Source organism: Lissotriton helveticus, chromosome 4_1 (genome assembly GCF_964261635.1).
Source record: "Lissotriton helveticus chromosome 4_1, aLisHel1.1, whole genome shotgun sequence".
NCBI classification, from domain to species: Eukaryota; Metazoa; Chordata; class Amphibia; order Caudata; family Salamandridae; genus Lissotriton; species Lissotriton helveticus.
In genome coordinates, this window is record NC_136063.1 from 635525198 (window position 1) to 635550299 (window position 25102).

General features: G+C 39.8%; 1 protein-coding gene across 2 annotated transcripts in view; it reads left to right on the forward strand.

The window, feature by feature from the left end:
- The window catches only part of TOX (thymocyte selection associated high mobility group box), a 337263-nt gene that overhangs the window by 287472 nt on the left and 24689 nt on the right, over positions 1 to 25102 (forward strand). For both annotated transcript variants that reach the window (XM_078687266.1, XM_078687267.1), the window contains 2 exons: positions 7494 to 7724; positions 23701 to 23781. In XM_078687266.1, coding sequence (XP_078543392.1) covers positions 7494 to 7724; positions 23701 to 23781 — 312 coding nt within the window. The remainder of the gene's footprint in view (positions 1 to 7493; positions 7725 to 23700; positions 23782 to 25102) is intronic.

Genomic DNA, 25102 nt, shown 5'->3' on the forward strand with positions numbered 1-25102 from the left:
AATAGATTCCCTGCAAACGTGTTCTCATCCTTTATATGCCTTCTTGCAGAAAAGCTCAATTTTCTGACACTTTTTATTGCGGCCCTGGAATATTTCTACGAGGACCTAAAAAGATTTACCAGAGTCCTCTGTTCACCGATATCAGGTAGCTTAATATAGTTTCAAGCTGAGAGCATTGTCTCCGTATACAAGGCCAGTGTCCATGTGAGACATCCTATTTCAGCTCCGCACACCACTGAAGGAAATCCGCACCTGTAGATATATGCAGTGTTGTAAGAAGCACATTGAATTAAAACCATAGAAATAAAGCATATGCCAGGAGAAACTTACACACAAACTTGGGACCTTGCTCTGGTTATTTAGAAACTTTAATTCCAGTCCATGGTATATGACCTATTTCTAAGCTCTTTCTTTCAAATACATAAAGCAGAAATGTGGGTGTTCCTTTGTGAGATCATGCCCCTCCACAACGTCACCTGTGTCTTGATTCAGGGATGCCCGTCCACAATAAATTGGTGAAGTTATGTAGAGTTGTGGAATTTATTTATAGATATTAGAGTATACCCCTGAGCAGAGAGGAAAGACAACTGGGACAACAAGAGTGGTGGTAACTCGAAAGGTATTTTAGGGAAGATCTTGTGTTGGGCTCATTGCAAAGAAATAGTCCCATCTTGTGTGTACATAGTCGTAGCGGATGCATCTTTTAAGCCTATATGTTTTATTCACTGTGGGCCTGGTTCATTAAGTATTTTGCACACCCTAGTGGAATTTAGGTGTGAATAACAATGCATGTAAATTCTCGAACCTAATGGAAGGTTTTAGGATTTACCTATTTTTTTGCCGGCGAGTAACTTTACTAGTGAAATACAGCATTGTCAAATGTGAGGGAGGGGATACTTTTGGATGTCGTTGGAAGGATCTACCTTTATTTAGAGATGAGCTTCCACAAGCTTGTTGGTTTGTTGGTAAGTACATACCATTTGCAGGTAGTTTTCCATGTTGGAAATTCATGCACATGTACTCTTCTGTTGAAGGGTGTAGAATGTGTGGTGCCATGATGGTAATGGGCATGGAACACTCCCATATTTGTTAGGGGTGTAATAGAAACGTAATAAAGTTCCATTTACATGTTACTTGTTCAAATACTCAAGGAAGCCTTAGACTGGCACAGATTTATTTAAATAATCCTGCTTGCTCAATGTATTCCACAAAACATTGAAATTTGCTTCAGAGATGGGTATAATCTTACGTTAGGAAATTGCTGACTTTCAAAGTAAGGGCTTTATGAATTGGGCATCGTATCATTACATTGTAAATCTTCGACCAAATAATTATATACAATGATTAGCTGAACATCTCTTAGACTGTTGACCACATTCAGGCTAGGCTTACCTTAGATCCAAGTACTGCTTAGATGATGTACACAAACAATATATATGTTGACTATTGCCTTGTAAATCTTTGCACACTAGCCTCTGTTCACTATCCTCTTGTTTTTGTTATTGGCAGCGTATATTCATTCTCACCTCCTCTCACCGTCCCACCTGATCTTTCTCCTGAACTTCTCCCTCTCAAAGTGTGATGTAATTTACATATGTTTCCCCTGAACTGGGTAAACGTACTTTCATTCATTCCGTAACTTCCAAGCGGGGAACGTGTTCCCATGGCTTTGTGTAGCCACCCTCTGGTCCACAAGATCTGTGCTCCCCAGGTAACCCCCAAAATTGCTTGCCTTTGTAAAAGCACAACATCTACTAAGCTTCACGATTGGTGCTGCAATGGGTTTGTAATACCAAGGGCACCCGCTCAGTTTCCACCTCACAGTTGTTCGCGCCTGTCTTCTTCAATGAGCTTCTGCCTCAGTACCGCCTACTGCCCCCTCACCTGCACCTCAGAATAATTCTACATGGTAATGTCTTTAAATATCAACCTTCTCAGATACCATCATCCTACTAATGTCTTATTTATGTACCTATTTATACTGCCTAAGTTGCTGAAGCTTCCCTTGCTCTCATTCCTTGGCACCATATCAAAAGTAAATACAGCTATAAAACAGCAATACTTGCCATTAACAAAAAACAAAAAAAAGGCGTAAGTATGTTTTATTTCCTTGTATTACACTTAGCCATTCGATAAGTGTCATTACACTTTTAGGGCAAATTGCAAAGTGGAAAATTACAGGTTCTTACATATATAATTGTTTGTGTGTTTTAAAAAAATATATTACTTTCCTTTACCCTGCAAAACAGCATTTTTAGGAATTTCACTGCAGGGACACAGAGAGAAGAACATAAGTGTAACAAGGAAGACAGCGAAAGTCTGTTTTATTGCAACACAACCGCAACATTCTGTACCCTATTTAGGCTGCAGATGTTTTACAATATTGACTTGATGTGATAAGGGCTATCAGTAGAGCTCTGTGTTGTTTGTTCAGCCTATAATGCAGATGGCGCTTGATTAAAATCTGTTGAGAACATGCACAGTGTCAGTAGGATAGAGTGCATAAAACTGATCTCCTATCCTAAACAAAGCTCCTGGCACTATTCAGCTGCGCTCTTAAACGAGCTTTGTTATATTTGTGTTTTATACATTTATGAGACCATGGATACTGAATCTGCTCACAGATAGTTTGGAATACTGTGCATTGTGATGGGTCCTTAGACTTTTAGAACTAGATTAACGATGTCGACAAGCCTCGCAGACTTCTTTGAGTGAAAAGATCTAATACAAAATGGATGCCGTTCTCCAGAGCCTGTGCATGCCATCTGGTTAGGTATTTTTCAAGGAGTGAGCTGCCATATCTGATTTGAAAAAAATCCTCAGCCAGGGATCCTGTCTAAATGATTGTACTCTTGCAGCAGTTGTACAGAATACCCCTCGCCTGTGATGGTGTAGTATTCTATCCCAGTGGTAATAATTAGGAGCGGATGGGGAAGATGGCAAACAATATCAACTATCTGGCTGAAGTGGTACTAAAAAGGCTAAGGCCGTCTGTACTCCTGTCAAAGACCTATCGTTAGCATATGGCATCAGGCTTAGACCCCCTCATACACCTACACAAATTCACCCAATGCCGTTGAGGCAGCTAACTGCCTGCCACATCCTCACCGGTATTACCATCAGAGAGAAGTTGTTGCTTCTGCTGCTGCTGAAAAGCCTTATGTATGTCAGGGAATGATCTGGCTTTCAGCCAAATCAAAAAATAAAATATAATAAATGTTGACACTGAGCCTTATTAGCAGTGGAAGCTTCGGAGCCCTTCAGTAAGTCTCCTTCTGAGACGGGTATTGTTTAAAACCTAACCAGACATTTGCTCCTGCAGTGGTTGTGCTAGACTTTGTAAAAATGATTTCTTAATACGAGCAATAATATGGCATATCCTCGGTCACAGAAAAAGAGGAGTGTATGAAGGGCCACCAGAGAGGGATACCTTGGATCATTTTTTAAACCACCAGGACTGGTACAAATTCAACCAATTTAAACACGTTTCCTGGCCCCTGAAATCTACACACCATCGTTTTTCCAAACTGCCACAAAAATTCGACCTTCTTCAAATTCTCTTCTGTGTCTCTAAGAAGATTTCCTGTGTTTCTCAGGAGATTTAATGACCGGTTTGTTCTGAAGCACAGGCCAGCGCATATTAGCTCTCTGCGTCTTCACCATGGCGATATGCAATCACAAGGCTCCCATCTCTCTGGCCGTTCATACGTCAAAAACCAAACCAAGTCAAGTTTACACAGCAGGCTGCCTTCTGGGGTGATTTTCTGTCTACGTCTTCCCACCTGCGTGCCCAACAACAAATTAGTGGATGTTCTTTTCTAACTCTACCACAATGTGGTCCAGCAGACCATATGACCTTCACAGCAGGTTTTAGCAAATAGGCCTTCAAATCTGGCCAGCCCTACCAACCTTTGGCATCTCGTGTGACAAACCTAAGCCTGTTGAAGGGCCAAATGGTTGCCAACAGTACTGAACAAAAATAAAAAAAAAATGATTTACCTTGGGTATGCTAGCATTGCATAACCATTACTACCATATGTCAGTTTCTTTTGTATATGGCTTTCTAGCAGCTGGTATGCTGTTGGCATGCACATACCAAAAGATCTCAGTTCAGAAATATTCTCAGTCTAGCTGTGTCTTCTTTGAATTGAGTGATGATGAACAAAATATGCTTTTTCAATCTGGTAGAGTTCTCTTTGTGGATAGAAAGATACGCAACCATATTATGTTGAGCACCAGGTTGTGGGTACCTTTTACTACAACTCATAGAATAAGGAGGTTTTGAATATTCCATACTTCAGATTACACAGCTGGAGCTGCGGAAGAGCATACTGCAATGACTATCGTAGATTTAAACTGGATGAACTGATCTAGGTAGTTGGTGTATGTGAGTACCACTGTAGGGTATGCTGCTCTGCAGGAAAGTAATAAGAGGTTAGATTTAGAGATGTGTCCATCATTTAAGAGTATTTTAATTTTGAGTTTTGACTTGAGCACCATGCACACAATGCAGATTTAATGTAAACCTAATTAGAGCCCAGCTCTTCTCTCAGCAATGTGTCATCACCACGGGAATTGGGAAAGAAAGTTGCAGCAGATTTCCATCAGCAATCGGCTAGGGCACGGCACCAAGAGATATTATAACACTAGCAGGCCCTCGTGTGTATGTCTTCTTGCACTATGGAAATGGGAAAATGCCTGTGATTTTCAGTTTTGAAGAACATATTCAGTCCTTCATTACAAGCCGCAGAGAGTCAGACTAGGTTGAATGTTTCTAGAAGAGAGGTTCTGTCATTTTAGATTTGGAATGTGTATTCAAGCTTTTAAGGAGGAAATTATGTGGGTTAGCTTTAATGTAGAATAATGTTCTAAATACATTGGGTCAGGTACACGCTTCCTTGCAAAATGTAACAGACATGATAAAAAAGGCCTATGTTTGGTTCTAGGTTGATTGACGTTTAGCTTGATTGTTGATGCTGAATTGCATTGGTCTGCCCATCACCTTAATTCTTTTCTCCTTAGCAAGTCTCTAATCTAAAAATGTTGCCATTTTGAACTGTAGAAGTGCTTTTACAGGTTGAGTACACTGTGATGTTAGTCTGCCGTAGTAACTGCTAACCCAGAAAAGAACACTGGACTTCCTATGGATTTAGAGTGTTTGTTGAGAAAAGAAAAATGGATAAGCCATTTTGGTGCTACTACCTGAGATTCCCATAATATAATCAGAGGTGGAATGGGACATTGATCAATAGGATCTAAGGCTATTCATGATCAGGATTTAAATGATCAGTCAAGGAAATCTTTAGAACACAGGATGGCCTGCAGCTATTGTTTTGACGAGTGCTGAGTCACACATTTAACAATCATCATCTTGAGGACCAACAAAGGAAGTCATGTAAGGCAATACCCTCAGTGGAAGCCTAATAAATGCAGATTCAAGTATCTTCTCTCTACAACTGTTATTGTGCCTGGTTCATGAGGCCCTCAACTAGACTCTGAACTGGAAAGATCCTCATTCTGCTGAAAAAATAATAGTGGGTTTCGAAGACAATTGCCAATCATCCAGATAATGACAAACATGAAGTGCTACACTATTTAGTTCATCAGTACAGCTTCTGTCATTTTGGTATATTGCATTTTGTACGTAACTAACTGCAATCCCAATGAGTGCGTAATGAGAATTGCTAACACTCAAAGGTTGGGCGGCCTTGTCAGAGTGGTAGATAGATATCAGGAACATTTTACCCTGAATATAAAAAAAGGTGACAACGTTGAACTTCCTCTCTACTAGAAAGAGGGATGTATTTGTTTTATAAATGACAATCATTTGGGGTCGAACTTTATATCAAGTGCCCAGAACCAGGCTATCGAGCTCAATCTACATTCTCTCCCTGACATCTCAAGAGAAGGAAGGGAACCAGTTTGCCTTTAGTGGCGCCATGTGTCATGTAGAGCCTCTACATGACAGGAATTCCTTTGTACCTTGAACAATCTCTAGAAGTGACCCACGAACACACTTTTTCTGAACTGATATGTGTTACTAACATAGCGCTCAGTAGCTACCACGCATGTACCATATGCCTAGTTCTCTGCGTTGTGTTGTCTTCTTAGTACTGTGTGGTATGAGTTTTGGATACTGTAGATCAATTACAGAACAAAGGAATAAACAGAATAAAGGAATACAAAAGATAGACACAATTATTACAAGCACAAAGTTCAGGATCCAGAAAGAGAACAATGACAAAGTTTGTTCAAGAATATATATAAAAATATATATTAAAAAAATTGTATTGATCGGGTAATGTTTATGTATTGTGTATGTAGAGGAATAGTGTGCTATTTACACAGCCCTTGCTTATGTTTATTTACTGACCAGCATAAAGAAAGCTCCATATGGTTAATGATTAAAATGCCAGTACCCGAAATCAACCAATGTACACAGAGGCATGACTTCTTCTGTCTCTCTTGTCCGTCTGCATGCATTTGCCATGCCATTTATTCTACAGCAACAATAGATGGCGCATAGTATTCCAGGGCTGTTAGATGGGGTGGTACTCGCCAAAGGTAGTGACAAGCAGATGCACCTTCCTCTTTCACCACGGTCTTCTGACTATCTTCATGTTATGCACAGTGTCAGTTTTTTTTTTGTTATCCGTCCTTACTAAACCCCTTTACCGCAAGGCATGTGGACAGAGGACACACCCTACGTGATATCACAGGGACAGAACAAATCGGAGGTGCTTAGGAGTAAATGCAACATTTACACTGAGTAATTTAAAGAAAAGGAATGACACTTGGCAAACACAGGGCATGATAATGATCACACAATAATCGACATGGATAGTTGAGTGCTCACAGAAGCCTCCAAAGGGCGCAGTATCAGGACAAGTGTGCATCCACTTCCTGTTGAAAGGTGGATCAGATCGAAACACCCAAAGTAATATACCTATTTCCAGCATCGTGGTTAACAGCAAGGCACATTTTGAGATTAATCAAATTATACAGTCCATATACTGAAGAAAAAACGCATTTTGAGTAAGGGTTGCGTTAAAATACAGCAATAAAACGGATTGTAGATTTAAAACCTGATTACAAAAAGCATTTATATAAATATAGTAAGTGCATCCATAATACATTTTTACATTTTCTGAATTGAATCGGAAATATAAGCAGCAAATACCTAAAGTACATCTCAATCCGGTAAATTAATGAAAATGTATAAACCGCGCACTTAAGCTCATGCATAGATGTTTTTAAATGTAGCTCACGGAATGCATAGGCACGGTGTCATTAGGCTAAAAAGGCACACATCAGAAGCACACGCTTATTTACAGATTTAATTAAAGAGCCTGAAGTTGTTTTTATTCCAACTTTTCACCTTTTTCTGCATTTAGTACATGATTTCAAAAACAAGACTTCCTCTTTCAGATTGAATAGAAGAAAACAGATTTTGCAAGCTTGCTTTCTTTAATCTGAGTTTCAACATTTTACAGATGAATGGAGCCGAAAAACGACCTGCCATTGACATGGGAAAGAAACCTAAAACTCCAAAAAAGAAGAAAAAGAAGGACCCAAATGAGCCACAGAAGCCTGTGTCTGCGTATGCGTTATTCTTCCGAGATACTCAAGCAGCCATAAAAGGCCAGAATCCTAACGCCACCTTTGGAGAGGTGTCGAAAATTGTGGCTTCAATGTGGGACGGGCTAGGAGAGGAACAAAAACAGGTGAGACCTCGGTTAAATGTAAGCATTTACATGCATGTGCACCTAAAGGACCTATAACAACTATGAGGAACGGCTAATATTTACCACACTGTAAAGTAACAACATGTCACAAAAAACTGAAATCCTGGCTGGGCTAGAACACAGTTGAACGAACTACATGTATACAGTGGTTGATCGTATGATGCTAGTACTATTCCATTGTTGTTGGAGATCTACCAACCCGGAAATCCCAAAGTGAGTTATATGACCGTTTTCCAGAATGTCATAGGTTAGGATTAGCTACATCCACTTTGCAATGAGATTATAATTGTACACAATCCTGAAAAAATGAATCAAGGGTATGTGACAGTTCCGTCATTTTGCCAGTCATGCCTATGTGGTGGAGTCTTTAGGATGCATTGCACAATATAGGGGTATCACAACCTGCTGGTCTCCTGTGGGAATATGACCATTCTAAACTCAGCAAAACTCTAGAAAAGTGGTTGACCAACCATTGAATATGAAATTGATTTCTGTCTTTAGTTTCAGATTTACTAGCACTAAAAATCCCTTTTCTAGTGTGAGTTAAGGCAAATTAAATAAATGTGAAGTATAGCCATTTCCCATTATCCTATCAAAACAAATTGTTTATTGGGGCACTTTAGGATGATGATAAAAGTGTATTATTAGAAAAACCCTGGAGGACAGTATTATGCCATGCTCACTGTTTTCCAATTGAGAAGTTCACAGAGATATGTGGTTTTAACCCATTTGAAGTTCTGTTCAGTGACACTAGGTCTGCGTTTATCCATAGGAGTTCTTATAGTGGACAGCATTACTTCACACAAACTCTCACCAGGCGAGTCTCTTGGTTTCACCTTGAGTCCACAAGCTAATCGGTACCATTTGTAGTACACTTTTTGAGGATGATAAAATGCTTAAGCTGTGGCTTTTAACACCATATTTCATGCCATGATTCTTCCCAGGAATTACTGAAGACGTTTTGTATTAATAGGGCACCCAAGGATTCCAGTACGCTGCTAGTCTTGTGATACAAGCTAATTTGATCATATGGCCCTCCTTTTGAGGTCATACTACTGGCTTCCTCTTGAATTGAGGATTCTTTTTAAGAAACTTGGGTGAACAAATGATGAGTCTCTCAAGGGGTTGTTTGATTGAAAGTACCAAAATACTTTCATTTTGCAGTATTTTGCCCCCGGCTGTTCATACTACTTACCTTACCACTACATGAAATTTAGGAAAACATTAAAACTGTATTTTTAGATCTTTCTTTGAAGATTTGTCTCTTTTGATACTGATTGTTGTTATGTGACTATCCAATTTACTTTTGTTTTTCAGAATAGTGATTTAGTTGGTAATGTATGATGTTGTTTCTTGCTGTAATTGTTTGTAGCATTGGAAAGACCTCAGTTGTTTTTATTCTGAATCATAATTCCAGTCTGCACCCAAAATATTGACACATGGTATAAAGCATGCCAGAAAAGGTGAAGGGCTGCAGTTATCTGAACAAGCCAAAATGTTAACACTTGAAGTTTAAGGAAAGACATTCGCCCGTCCGCAAAAGAGAAAGCCAGTTCCTATTCACAAGCAGCACTTTTAAAGTTATTACAGTAAAAAAGGATCCAAAACAGTTGTAAATGTACTCCAGCTCAGAGATTGGGTAACTCCAGCATTAATTATGACCAACCTACTATCTCCCCTCACAGGAAACAATGTTAAATGTAACTATTTAAACTAGTTATAAATGAAAATTGAATGTTTACAAAATTATCTAAAAATAAAATATGTTGTATTTTAATTTAACATTTTAATTACCTTTATTAAATTAAAAAAGAATGTGATTTGAATAATTATTAAAATGTAATTCAGCTGCGAAAATCCCCCTCCCCAGCCAGGGAAGGAAGCGGCCGCACTCGCGTGGAGATTTTCAAAAATTTTTTATTGCACAAACAACAGGACGCGTTTCGGCAGACGTGCCTTTTTCCTCTGTGTCAACCTGTTCTACAAGAGTTGCCGCCATTTAAAGCTAACAAACACATAATTGCACATTTTTTCTGTGTAAGTTCATTGACATGAAAGACGGACAAAATATAATTGTGACTTTGGCGGCCATTTTAAAGTGGTTCACTTAATACTCAAAAAGATAGGGAACCATTGTGTCAATTGTAAATTATTATCCCGCCATGCTTTAAAGTCTTATAACATGTCATTCATGAAAACATAAATAAGCAGTTAAGCCCTGTATGGGCAATGACACCCAATTTATAAAGTTTCTACAAAATTGAGCCTTGTATGGGCATAATGATGATGTGAATAATTCATTCAAATTACCAAAAGAATTATTAATTCTGAAAGTCAATTTTCTCATTTGTACATGGATATTGCAGCATTCCTAGTCATCAAGAACATGGAAATATTTACATCAGTGATTGGCAGAAAAAGGTATATATATGTGTCATTAGGTACATCTATAGAACAAAATGTTATTATCCAAGGTGTATGGAAAGTTCTTCTTCAGAGTTAAGGCCAAATGGTATTACAGTATGTAAATCAATAATATACCTTGATTCAAGCCTTCGCAATCTTAGCAATCTATCGCCACCTCGGTCACTCACTGGGATATGATCAATACAGTAAACTTTTAGCAATGATCGGTCACTATTGTGAACTTCGGAAAAATGTCTCGCCACCGGATAAGTGGGATCTCTATTTTTTCTTTTTTCAATAGCCCGGGCATGCTCGAGAATATATATATATATTTTCTAATTAAATGATTTAATTATTTTTTAAACATCTTATGGGGTTATGCTTTAAGTCCCTGTCTCAGTAATTTTGTATGAGATGGTGTTGCAGCACATCAGTGGTTGGCCACGTGTGGTGCTAGACTTACTACTGCTTCTTTTTGGCTGTAGAAAATGTACACATAGATTTGACAAGCAAGTTAGTCTACACCTTTGAGTAACTTTACACTCGTAAACGGTGAATAGCCTAAAGTAATAAAGTTGCTCCAAAGTGTAAGAGTAAACTTACACATGAGGATTTACTCATGTGTAAGTTTCCCTTTGTGAATAGGCCCCAGACTGTGGAAACATTGAGTACTCTTGAGCCATAGCCTACATTTGCCATCTCAAAATTGTGCTTCACAGAATTTTGGGAGATCCTCAGTTTTATTTTTCTTTGAGGGACATGTTGTCAGCTGTGACGCTGAAACCTGTGTCAAAGTATTTTGTTTATGGTCAAACCTGAGATGTGATGCTACCCTAGCTGTGCATGAATACTGTCTCGTGCATCACACAGCTACCTCTAGGGTCCGGAAATAATCCCTCTAATAATCAGAACTTTTCCTATCACCTAAAATTCAAAAAGGACCTGAAGTATCACCTCTTCTCAGAACTCTATACCTATCTTAAGCCTTCAATTCCTATCCCAGCTAGGATTCCACTTTGCAAACACACAGACCCGTATACAAGTGTACTTAAGTCTATGTGGACTGGTTATAATCTTGGAGCGGCCAACGGATATTCACCAACAATCTAAGCATGTGACCTGCTTGCTCTGCCTGTCTTTAGTCACCCCAGCCTCGATATATGCATCTTCCTGAAATAAGTATCTACTGAATGGTTTTCCCTCACACCCACAATGAGACTTTTCTCCTTAGCCAGTTAGTTAAGAAAACTGCAAGGCTCACTTCTTTGCAACTCGTGTTTCCCAGATAATATTTTTCTCATGATTTTCTTATTTGAAATGTATTCTTTTTATATTTTTATAAAGTGTTACCGTGGTTTTTGAGCAGGGATTATCGTTTAACTAGGAAATTAATATATGAGAGCTTACGGTTTTACTAGGAAGCACGCTCTTCACCTGTTAGTTAGAGAGAAGGTGCGACCAGTAATCCTTAGAGGTATTCCTTCACAGCTCAATGAAGACAGAGTTGGTGAGACTGTGTTAAGACGTTAGCACTTGACTTGATTTTTTTGTCAACTGTGTTATTGAAAATGGTGGCCCTCGGGCTCACTTGCTCTCAACCTGTCACCTCTTACCGTCAAGATAAATTTTATATTGGCTCTGTTTCAAAATATGTTGATTAGTTCTGCTTCCACTGTATAACAACATGACACCTTTCCAGATTATCTCGCAACAGAATAGCACACAGCCTTTCCTTCTCACTATTAGCGTATTTTCTTCTCTCTTCCATTTTAATTTCGCTGCCTTTAATAACCATACAAGAATCACTTTATATTTATCATCTTTACTCATCTCTTTGGATGTATCCAAATGTCACAGTGTAAATGTTTCTTTGCCAGGCGTCAGACGTTGTTACCGGTATTTGGGGTGTTGGTATCAGTATTGCAGCAGGTGCATTGGTGCACGTGAATCCATGGTTGTGATGAGTCCAATGCACCCAATAACGGCTATCTTTCACTCTTAACCATAGGCTGAGGTATCAGTCCTGCATAAGACCTGCTGATCCATCTACGGCACTGGACCGTATGCATGGCATTGGACCTAGTTGTGTGCAGCTTTCCCAGTCGTATTTATTATTTTAGGGTGTGTGGTGGTCTGTGGTCATTTATTCTACACTTGGGATTATTAAAATTTGATTTAAAAGGCTGCTCGTTGGAAGGCTGGCTTCACACTTCATATATTATGATGTGAATAGTATATTCTGGACTGTTTCTGGTAATTTTTAAAGAAACGTGTAGCAGATTCGATTTCATGTCAATTGCAGAGGTTTTCATCTTGTAAATTCTGCGCCTCTCTGTGCAGGCCATGAAACAGAGAATCAGTGTCTGTGCATTTTAAAAACTGTAACCCTTGTTTAATTTCTAAACGTCACTACGGTGGACTACAGCACGGTTTGCTGATCTCTACAATACAATTAGACTTTTAATCGACAGGATATTGCACACCTTCGGTGTTTCCGCTTCCAGAATTCAAATGGGAGCAGGCTCAGTTCAGCAAAATGCATTTAAGCAATATTTCAGTGGGTGACACATGTTTGCTGCTTTATTGTTGATTTTCCATCCCACCTGTGCTTTACGTCAAGCATAAATATGTGTTGCCCTGCGCTCATTTCATATTCATACCTAACTTCCTGTGTTCTGTCTCAGTGTTCACAGTCACCTATTCATGAACAGCGGCCATCTTGGGGATCTCACAAAACTAATGGTTTTCTGCCTTTAGATACACACGCCTGTTATTCTTCTCCTTCCAGCTACATACTATCTGTAGTCTGTGCTTCCGTTGGAATCGAACAGATTACCAAGCACAAGATTTCTTTGTTTATGTGGCCTAAGGCCAAAAATGGGCAATATTTTGCAAGGCCTAGATAGCTATTGTTTACGTTTACAGTTCTACGCAGCTGTATAGTTACATACTGGGGCCTGGTTCACAAAGCCGTTTCCAAATGCAATGTGCAAATTACACATCTGTGGTTTGCATCTCACAAGCGATGATCCTGGAGTAAGTGTGTAAGCATAATTCATGCATTCCTGGTGTGTAGACAACTTTTCACTTAAGTGAGATCAGTATCAGGTATTCACAGTGGGGTGAGTTGGAAAAAATCGATGTAAGGGATGGCAATACCCACAATTTTTAAATTGTGTTGGTATTAACAAACATATTGCAATGCATTTTGTACACTTACGTTTTCATCTATCTTTCGTATGAAAGTCTCAGGCACACGTGTTGCATTAATGGTGGGCTACCACAACTTGTGCTCAAATCACAGTATGGGTGTAGTAAGTAGAGGTATTTAGGAGAACTTACTTTTGTTGAAAAGAAAAAGTCAATAAAAAATCTAATTCCTCACTCTCCTAGCCAACAGGCACAATTTGGGATCGGAATGTAAACTGTGGCATGCATACATTGTACATGCTTGTTAAAATACATTTGTAAATTTCACAAATTGCAACCATGTGTAGGTGAAATTTACGCTTGCACTGAATTAAACGTATTGTGTGAGTTGGGCCAATATGTGTTTTTTTCTGCTGAGTGGATGTGAAGTGCTGAGATGCACCAAACCTATGGGAGAGATTTTAGTCACAAGACGTTTTGTGTGAACTATTTACAGAAATAATAGACTACAATGCTAAGAGTTTCAAAGCTACCTCTTGCTGGGTGCACGTTTCAAAGGAAGTCAGTGCATGTTTGTCTTCTTTAATATGGTGTTCTGTCCGTTTTGTCTTGCCTGCTGGTCAAGTGAGCACATAGTGATCCTGGCCCAGATTTGCCATTACTTTGTGTGGGGTTCCCGTCACAAAAGTAAAGCTAACTCAGAGCAAAGAGCAATGGTGGGATTTACTTTCCAAAGCAAATCATGAATTGCTTTGGAAAGTTGTCTAAAGTATTGCAAAGTAGTGCATTGTTCTACTTTGCGTTCAAGGGGGCAACCCATGGGTATTACAGGGGCATTCTATGCAAACACCCTTATGGTTTTTTTACGGAAATCCCTATTCACAAACATTAGGAAACAGAGATTGGTGTCAAAAATGTGCCTCCATAAGACATGCATGAGAGTAGAGCAACTTTTAAAAATCTCCACATTTTGGTAACTTATCATGGATGCTGCACTGTTCTGTAAGGGTGTTTGTTGGTGCATGGCAGCCAAAACTGCTATAGCAAAGAGAAAGAGGAAAACAGCCCCATATCATAGTAACCATGGAAATGTCCTGCCCTCTCCCTTTACACAGCACAGCAAAGCAACTTTGGTTGCTGTGTTGCCTGAATATTAGTAAATCTGCTCCTTAATCTCTAGCTAGCTTGCTTTATTGCATGTCCACCATTCAGTGACTGCACTGGCAGTATCTGGAGAAACCACTCTGGATTCCATTCAAAATCTGACCACTAGAACATATGATTTTACTCAAACTAAATAAAGGAATGCCATGAACGAACCTGTCAAGAATCTTGGGTGTTACCTAGATATCCAACTAAAAATCCAAGCTGCTCACACCGGCATCTTTTATCTCGGAGTACTAACACAAATTTTGCTTTTTCGATCCTTCCCTCATTGAGCCATGGCCGTAACTGATTTGGGGTCCTCTAAACTCAACTAACTTCATTAGCACTCGCTGAACTCTCAGTTTTCAGATAACATGTCCCAAATTCTATATTTTTGACAATAAGGCTTCTTCGCTTTGTAGGAGCTTAGGATTCTACCAATTCTCAGTTGTGATTCAAATACTCACCAAGGATGTATTTGCTTATGGGATGTGAATTATTTGATTCCTCTGGCTTGTGTTTAACCAAGTCCACTGTCTTGCCTCTGTTTTATTTTACCACATGAGTCTTTGAAAGGGATTAAGTCTTGACAGCTTAGCATCAACATTGTATTACCAAATTTTTCTGAACTGTCCCACAGAGAGATGTGATTTCCTCTCAGTGGCAGTTTGGACTTGATCAGCATCACAGTTAGGTACATCTTCCTTTGAGATATTTCTCCGTACTTCATCTGTTATTTTTATTCGTATTTCTCTCTCTTACTTTAGTTTTTTGTGTTTTGTTGTATTTTTCTACTCTATTGTGAATCATTATATGCGTTCGATTTTACAGTGCCTGTCACCTCACTAAGTGAGGTAACACTTTTATAAACGTCATAAAATAATCATTAAACTAATATCACACCTAGGTGTTGGCTATTGCTCGGTAGCTAGACATATGTTCACCTGTGGTAGATCATCCACACCCGCTTGTTGGCTCAGATGTCTCATTTTCTATCCCTTTTTCTTAAACTCTTCTACTTTGCTGTCTTAGATGCTCTTGTTTCCTTGTTGGTGGTCAATACCCTGTCTGGGGTATTAGGCCTCCAGTGTTATCATCTCTTCTAGCTTCTTTTCTCTCAATTTATTGGTATTCAGGCTCATGTCCACATTACTTTTCTACTTCATACACATGCTGCTTTTGTTTTAGATAACGTTGTGTGATTCATTTACCTCATCTTGAGATGTAGTGTCTGATTTAACCTCTAGATTAAATTCTGGTGTATGTTCCAGTACTGAGAGTAAGGTGGTGAAGGCAGTCTCAGTCCCACCTTTAAGATGGGCCCACTGTGTGTTTGCTTCTTTAGCTCCAGGCTTTTTTCTTTTGAAAAGGAGGTTGTGAGTTGTTTACTGCATTAACATCATCGAACAATTCAACTACTGAGAAAAGGCTTAGTGCAATACATTTCGTGCAGCTCCACCCAAAGGCAGCTGTTTGGTGGAGGCTTGAAAGTCCCAGGGATCCCCAACCTCCTTTGAGGATCTCCCGGTATTCTTTTGCAGTGCAGGCCGGAACGCGCCTGCGAAGACTGCGAATGTCTCTGTATGTGGACCTTTCAGGTTCCCCTCAGGGTTCGGGGTGGCTCCTTCATAGAAACACAGAGCGGTGGTTTGAATAGAATTTTCTTTCACCATCACGTAATTGGTAATTGGGCGCGCAGCCCAGTCTGCGCGGGCACGCTCAGGTGCAGGCACACGCCAGCCTACACCCTGCATAACCCGACACCTGGTGTGCAATCAATGTACATGGCTCACAAGTGGAATCATTTGCATTGATGGCTGTCTCTTGCAAACATGGCCGCACCAAACGGGAAAGAAATGGTTAAGCCGCGCACACGTGGAAATAAAGAAACAGCCTGCTATAAAAAATGTGGTAAGGCTACCCAGGTCATTTTTCAGCAATTTAAAATAGCTCCAAAGTGAACAGGGGAAAGTTCTGTGAAATCCAAACCAGATGTGGGTGCACACAACAACGAGCCTCACATTTCTAATTGGGGGCCCAGCAGGGCTGCACTACCTTCCACAAATCACAAACAACTTGTTCTTGCTCCTAGCTCACTAAATGACTTTAAGGCATTAGCTAGGGAGATGCGAATGAATATGCAGTTATGCTAAAAATGCAGTGGAGCGTACACGGAGAGTTCATAATGGCTTCTAAAATTACCGCTGCTTGTGTATGTTTGGGGATGTTTATTGAATGAAAGCCCTTGTAGCAGCACGCGGCGGATTTACCTCGATATCCAGGGCTGTAATGATCAGGTATCACAGGCGAGCAACTGTTGGAGAGCAAGTAACACATGCCCTCGCGCCGGCTGCATAATTCATGTGCGGTAATATTAGCCGCCGCTGTTGAGCTCAATGGCAACACCTCATTATTTCATCCCTCAGTATTTATTCCTGTGTTTGACGCCTCATGAAATTGCTGTTAATGTGTTATGTGAGGGCAGATCTGACACAAGTGGGAAGAATTTAATTTCCCACTCATTCCTACCCGCTGATGTGTCCTCTTCCCCTGGTAGAAGTGGCAAGTGTAAATAGTTAATTTGCTTCAATTATGAGCCTGTCCTGCTAAATTAGAAGCAGCAGGGATATGAAGAGCTGAAATCACACTTATGAGGCAGCTGACAAATCCTCTGAGCCCACAAACCAATGTCTTCTTCTTGGAGCTGTCAGTAAATCCATTAATTTTATGTCAAGTCAATCAAACCATTTACTCCTCATTGGCGCTTAAACCGCCGCCATGGCGTATCCTGCAATCACCTCACAGAAGTCGTATTTCACGTCAGGATTACTTCAGCAACGCGACGCTGCGTCTGCGTGCGTCTGCGTGTTAAATACAGCTCTCTGGCTGCAAATATGCGGCGGCAGGGGTCTCCGACAACGCGCGATTTATGTGTGGTGTGATCCTCGTGCAAACAAAACAACAAGGGGCCATTGTCCAACTGCGTTTCACATTCCTATAACCGTGTTTGCTCCTATAAATACGTGGGATCTGTCCCGAGTGGCGTTTATTCCGTTTAATGGAGTGAAAACTGTTTTCAAAATGGCCCAAGTGGTGCCTGCCCAAAAGGAGCCTATAAAAACAAATAAAATAGGCCATTCATTTTCGGTTGTTGTTTTTGGAGCAGTTGTTTCGAAGAGCAAAGCTTTCAACAGTTCCCTAAAACGATACAGTGGTCGATTCACAAAACGTTTTCCAGGAATAAATCTGGAAAATGTCTCAGTTTACTCATGTGTAAAGTACTGTGTACTGTACCCAACAGATAGGCATATTAGGCAAATGCAGGTTCCACGTGATGGTGCAGAACTCGGTAATGTTTGAGAAGTGGCTATGGACTGCAATGCAACGTTTTTGGTGCTCACAGCCACGTACAAAGGCGAGTCTCACAACTATCTGCACACCTTGCACCCCAAAAAAAAACTACGGTAACTTGTGTGGAAAGTTTGGGAAAGTGCCCCTCTCAGTCCTATAAAGTGTCCCTATCAGTTTGGTTTACATGTTCAAAGGGGTGTCATTGGCAGCAAAGCTGTTTGTGGTAGGAAACCCTGAACTATTAAAACTAAAAAGTGAATCTACAAGTTTCGTGTCCATAAACTTGGGCAATGTTCACTTTGCATGCCTTCTCCATACAATTGGCCCAATTCACAAACTTCATTTAGTAGTCGGTAATGTAACGTAATATTACAGTAGTCCGACTTACTACAAATTGTAACCTACAAGTGTAAATGTCCACCTCCACATGTCCTCTCTTTTCTTTTGGGAGGTCCTCACACGTCATTTTACAGCTTAGTAGTACATGTGGGCGGGGCAGGTGGAGTGGCTGGAAATGAGGCATACTGACTACTCAATAGTAGGGGTTCAGGTTGGTGTAAGAAGGAATTTAGGGAGGGGCATGCACCCACTCGCAAAAGAGTAAGCTCATTGCTATTCACAGGCTGTACTTATAAAGTTACTACAGCCAAAAATGACCCAAACATGTATTAAATATACTCCAGCACAGAGCTGGACTATGTCCAGCACCACACAATACCCACTACTGGGATCGCAACTCCTCTCATAGAAAATAAGGAAGGTAGGGACTTAAAATAAAATCCTATAGGAAATAATGTTAAATTACATAAAATTATGTAAACTAGGTACAAATATAAATACGACTTATTAATGTTAATATCTATCTAAAAAGAAAATATATTTTTGATTTATTTTACCACATTGTACTAACCATTTTTAATGTAAAAATTAATATAACATTAATTTGTATTAAAATATAAATACACTTTTAATGTATGTGGGAATTGATATTTTTTAATTTTAAATTCTGAAAAAAACCTTTGATTTTATATAATGTATTCAGAATAATTCAATTTTAAATTAAAATTAAGTTAATCGTGCTGTACATTTTTTTTGTTCAACAACCAAAATAAATATATATAATAAATGTATATTTTAACAAAAATATTTTCACAATTTATTTTCAAGTTTAGTATAACTTTTGTATTTCCCCATACTTTACCATAGGGCAATCTCTGTCACTATTAAATTATTATTTTTGTAATTAAAAAAGGTGTATTAAAATATGTTTATATAAAATAAAAATGTTTTCTTTTTAGACAATTATTTTTCTATTTTAAATCTAATTTAACTTTATATTATTTATTATTTGGTTTTATTTTAAGTCCCTACCCACAATATTTTCTGTGGGAGGGTGTTTCAGTATCAGTGGTTCTCCGTGTGTTTTGGCACTAGCAACTTTGCACACATACATTTGGCTCCATTCTTCTGTTTCATGGGTTGGAGACAAGTAAGTATACATTTTTGAAGGGTTTTAGACTCTGATTTTGAAAATAGCCCAAAGTAGTCAAGTTACTCAAAGGATAAGGGTACACTTACTAGGACAAAATCTACATGTGTAGATTTGCCTTTGTGAAAAGGCCCCACAGGGTTAGGAAAATTTGAGTAAGTTACTATTGAATGTGAATTCCTTAGACATACAAACATACCTTTGTACAAATTTACTTTATACATGTCAGAAGGGAATATACATGAATAGTTGCACCGTAGTAAACTATGGTGATGTGTAAGTGTAGATTATGCATAGAAGTTTTTGTACTTTTCCCACAACCCTTAGCTCACACGATTTCAATTATCCACCACGTCAGGTCAGTGGTGGCAAGCTGGTTTGTACCATTAACAAACTGTATGACATTACCACCAGAAATCAGTCCCCTCCCTACAGAAAGCTCCAAAGCTCCAGAGCTGAACAAAGTATCCATTAGTTGGATGCCTGCTGGACAAGCTGAATAAGACTGCTGTTAAAGAAGTGTAGTGGACATGAAAAGGCACTGAGTACAGTACAGGGTACCAGCTGTGTTGAGCAATGATGCCAGTGGCCCTAATGTAAGCAAGCAAAATGGGCCCCACTCCAAAGCTTAGGTAGTGAACTAAAGCCATTACAAGCATCCCACTATTACTGCACCTGCTGCTCTTTTGATACCTACGCTCCTGGGTACCTGTGACTAAGTGGTTAGTCGGAAATGCAATGAAACCTATAATGAAGCGACGGAGAGATGAGGTATCAGCCAATCCCTTTGCTCTTGACAGGCTGTCTTAAATGGCAGACCTTAAAGTAAGTTTTGCTTTTTCAGTAAACGCTGAAAACAATAAAATTGCACATTTCAAGAAACTCTGCGTTCCTTTCTATGTATTTTGGCCATAAAATGGCTGCCGCTTGTGTATGGGAAATGAGGTTGCAGACGACATAGAGCAGGAGGCCATCAGGAAACGGCATGAGTGAGAGATTGGCTAAGGATATTTGAGACCATTAGGCTGGGGTTTGTTGTAAAAAACGGGCATGAAAAGAGACAGATGTGCTGAGAGTTACAAAGCACATTTTGAATTCCACTTATTTTCTAAAAACAGCTTGTGCTGAGTTGATTTGAGGCTCTGGGAATACATTGGAAGCTCTTTGTCAATTCATGTTAAAAATAAACAGCAGGCTCAGTGATGGAAGCAACTAATTGCAACTGAACTAAATCGACTTCGCCATGTCGCATTGATGCTCAAGCTGGGCTCAGCCAGGACCAAGTCTGTGCCTGAAAACTTCCCATGAGCATCTACATTGTCATAATCCAATTCTTTTATTTTTAGATCCGGCGTTAGACTAGACCTTTTAATTTTACTTAAATTATATATATAATATTATTATAAAGGGTCTTTCAGCCATCCCTATTCATCTATTAGTCTGTTGTTGTGTCATTACCATTTTTCATGTGCTGACTGCAGATTAGAGCATGGGTTAATAAATCAGCTCACTTCGTCCACTGACTAACTTCACTGTGAGTGACAGCATTATGCTTTTCATAAGGAGCACTCATACACAAAGTAGTCCCATTAGGTGGCAAGTACTACTGTGGTGATGTGTGCATTAGAGAACCAACACTTTTTTTTGCTTTTAGCTACAGGTTTTTTTCCATTAGTTTAATGAGGGCCCAGCAGCTTCCCCACCATAAAGTTTTGCAAAACAAACCATGACAAAAACAATACAAGTAATGACAAAGCTAAAAGGCTGCCAACTAACGCCAGACCTATTGGTCAATGCGTGTTCCCATTTTAAATCAATTTATTGGTATTTACACAACCAGATACATTTGCTTCTTCGAAACCAGAGCCAAAAGCCTAAGCCATCTAGCCTCAGAAAGACGCGCAAGTCGAATAATCCTGATTTGTAATCTCATTTTTTAGATGCTCTTTCTCTTCTTCATACTGTTCTAATAAACTCAATATGAACTTCCCATGGGAAAAATACACTGGAGTAAAGCTACTTATTTTAGTTGTTTCTGTTAGGTGATAAGAGTGAAGGGAAGTGATCAGACCGTGGATGAGGCTGGCAGAGGCTAGAAAATCATATGTGCATGAAAGATTTGAAGTAGTTGTCTCACCTTACTTTATTTCAACCTCATAATATGATATTGTCCTCTCCGTGCTGAAAAAGCACTACATTGGAATTGTGTTTCAGTACTTAGCTCATCAACATATTATGGGAATGGATTACCACCTTAAGGAAGGATAATTTTAGCATAGTTGTAATTAACTACTGTGCATATCTTCTCAAAGAAGAACCAATGTCTTCTCACTTAATCCTTATTCCTTATATGAGTAAATTTGTTCTCATCATCTTTTGCTCTAGGATTACTATTACAATTGTATCCTATTAGAAATCTATATGTTTTGCTTTAGGTTCTACATTCATTTTAAAGTCATGTACTTCAGTAACAAACACTTCGTTTATAAGAAAAACTAACCTTTTTGAACTCCGTCAATGCTATTCTGTCCCAGGCTTGCATTATGCTGTTGTGGGTGTGATACATGCTACTTTATAAGCCTACTCAAGCATACATTTCACTTAGTCACAAAGTTAATCCGTGGCACTTTAACGTTGGATCGTATTATTAATATTCTGACTCACATAAATTCACTCCTACTACAGGTCTTCAACAGTCAGTTGTCCTTGGTAAGTCTGACTATCTGAGAGGTGTCAGATCTCATGGAGTTCATATTTTATGGCCTACTTAGGCTGACAATAACATTCCCAGATTTAACCCTTCCAAAATGTCAGCCCAAGATTTCTGTATGACGGCTCATAAAGCTTGAAATGCATTATCTGTGTTATAATGCTCTGCCCATTGTTGACGAGCTGTTGAAAGTCATTAAAAACTTATTGATTTCAGTTACATTACTGGTTGTGATTAGTTATGAGCTAAGTTGCTGCCAGATTTTGCTGACATGATACCCCATTTTCTCTCATCAGACTCCAGTGTCTTTTTACTTGTACCAGTGGTGGGCCACTCACCTTCCAACTACTGCCCCAAAACGGAATGAGTAGGTTTTCTCCATCTTTCACTGTGCACGATTGCCAAAATAGCCAGTCAGGTAATCTGGCAGACCCAAAAGCAGAAAGATATCTGAAGGCCTGGGGATGAGTGGTGGTTTTTCTTTTGGAGCACTGTGGCCCGACCCCCAACAGGAGCCAAGGTCTGACACGTAGAGTAGTTGGAGCTATGCTACATTCTCAGACTGCTGGAGACACTGCAACACAGTTGCATTCCCTCATTGACTTCTCCACCATCAAGATAATGGCTCCGTGTTTGATGGGCTGCGTGCCCCATCTCACATGAACAGGCCTTTAGGAGGGCGAGAGCACTCAGACTCTGACCAGGATTTGGGAGTGGCACAGGAGCCACCAAGCCACTGGGCTTCTTGCCTCAAATGGAAATCTGATCATTCGTGGGGCTTGTGGATGAACTTTAACATGGTGTGTCTATGTGTGTTTCAACAAACACCTTGGGGGCTGAACCGGTCCTCACAGTGTTGGTGAACCCTGACAATGCCATTTAAAGGCCCTCTTTGTGAGGACCATTGCTCATCAGGTAACTGACCCTACAGTGTGTGTAGGTATTTGTGAGAGAGTGCATCAAAAAACTAAAAGTGCATTTAGATTTTCTTTAGTTAACTGTATACTAGCCGAGTATTAAGGCACGCCTGGATTTAGAATAGCAGATACGCACTACTTTACCGTCAATTGCTGGTCCTTGTGTATATATATAGGTATGTCTTCGGAGGGGGTCTGTCGGTGTTGGCTTGGCTGTATGCAGAGTATGAGTGCGTGTGTGTATGTGAGAGAGAGAGAGAGGGAGACAACTGCATTGTAGGATTGCAGTGCTCAGTGAGTCACCATATGGCCTAATGTAACGCCACATGTTAAATGGCCAGTTATTGACGCCCTGCCTTCTAGGCATTTGCACAGTGTTAGCACGGGGCCATCACGGGAGTGCAGCTCGTGTCAAAACATGATTATCACTAGCAGACATGGGATGAAGGGGAGATGCTAGACCAAGATCTGGTAATCTGTTGGGGAAGTATGAACGGTGAAGTACATGCATTTGTGTGTGTGTGTGTGTGTGTTTGTGTACTAGACTATCCCTAATCTTGGCAAGATGAAAACACTGCTCACTGTAACGTCATCCATATTATTTACTGAACCAAATTACTTTGCATTGCAATTCTTTTGATATTTTTTCCATATGTTTATAAGCTAACGTGTGTTTCTCAACCATGAGGTACTGTAGCCTATTAACTTGCACGACCATTAAAATATCCGTTGAAGCGAAAACAATAGAACCACTTTTAAGGCTTGTATTCCTCCTTCCTTTTCTAGGTATATAAAAAGAAGACCGAGGCTGCTAAAAAGGAGTACCTAAAACAGTTAGCTGCGTACAGAGCCAGCCTGGTGTCCAAGGTAACAGATTATACTTTGTGTTTTTTATTTAATTGTTTGTTTATTTCGCTTCTTTCATTAAGCGTCACACATGTTGCCATGCCACCACTCCAGGCCTTGTTTACAGCGAGATCTTAGAAGTGTTAACTGCGCCTCACTGACATTGTGCCAATAACGAGTCAAGAGAAATTATCAGTGTGACAATTTGGGAAAGTGTTCTTGTAATTAAAAAGAAAACATAAACTCTAGTAAACCTTATTTGCATGTGTTTGACATTCACAGAACATTCTCGACTGCGAGCTGCTGGTTTCCGTTACATGTTCTGCATCAGAACGATAGCTCTGCCTTGCCTTTCAATTCCCTGAAGTGACATATGGGGCGCGTTAATCAGAGACCCGTGCTCGCGCTGCGGATAGTTTTAATTCAAGGGTTATGTACGCCACTAATGGTCAGAAGGTCTGAGCTAAACACGAGTAGGCGGAAGAGTTCCCCTATTAGGACACACCATGACCTGTACAAGGCGAACGCCTCGGTGTTAGATTGGGGCATATTATCAAGGACCGGTGTTAAAATTATCACCGTTTATAAAACGGCGATAGTGAGCTTGAAAATACGCCTTTGTTAATTCCCATAGAAGCCCATGTTAACATCAGAACCTGGGATTCTATGGGAATGAACAAGGGCGTATTATCAAGCCCATTATCACCGTTTTATCGGCAGTTTCCTGTCGATAAAACGGCGATAATTTTGCCACAGGTCCTTGATAATATGCCCCATAGTCCGGGTCAGATAGGCAGCATTCGTAAACTGGATTGGAGAAGCCCCGTATGATAAAGTCAGTCAGGGGAGTCTCCTAGCCGGATACCATTCTGGCCGATTCTAATTGTTTTGTGTTTCCACACGTCTAATTACCGGTTGCAAAAATACCACAACCAAATTAACCAATGTGCTTCTACCCATGGTAGAACTACCCTGGCGGCAGGGCAGACAAAAGGCGTGGGAGAGCCTACTCCCACCCATAACCCCAGGGGCCTTTTATTCCGCTCACAAATCCAACCTGCTGTGAGCAGGAGCAATCTCTGGCCCGAAAAGCAAGTGGTAATACCAGATGCAGCATTGCCGGATGCGTAATAGTACCTCTAATGTCTCGACACTTGATCACTTTTATCATGCAGAGATACATTGTCAATTAAAACCATGCCATGACATCACTCCACAATACTGGAAATGTGTACACTAATGGTCATTTCAAGATTTGCATTTTTTTGCATTTTTTCGCATTAATGGACTCTTCTATTTATATTTTTAACAACACCGTTTTCCATGGCTTTGCTCTGTGAGT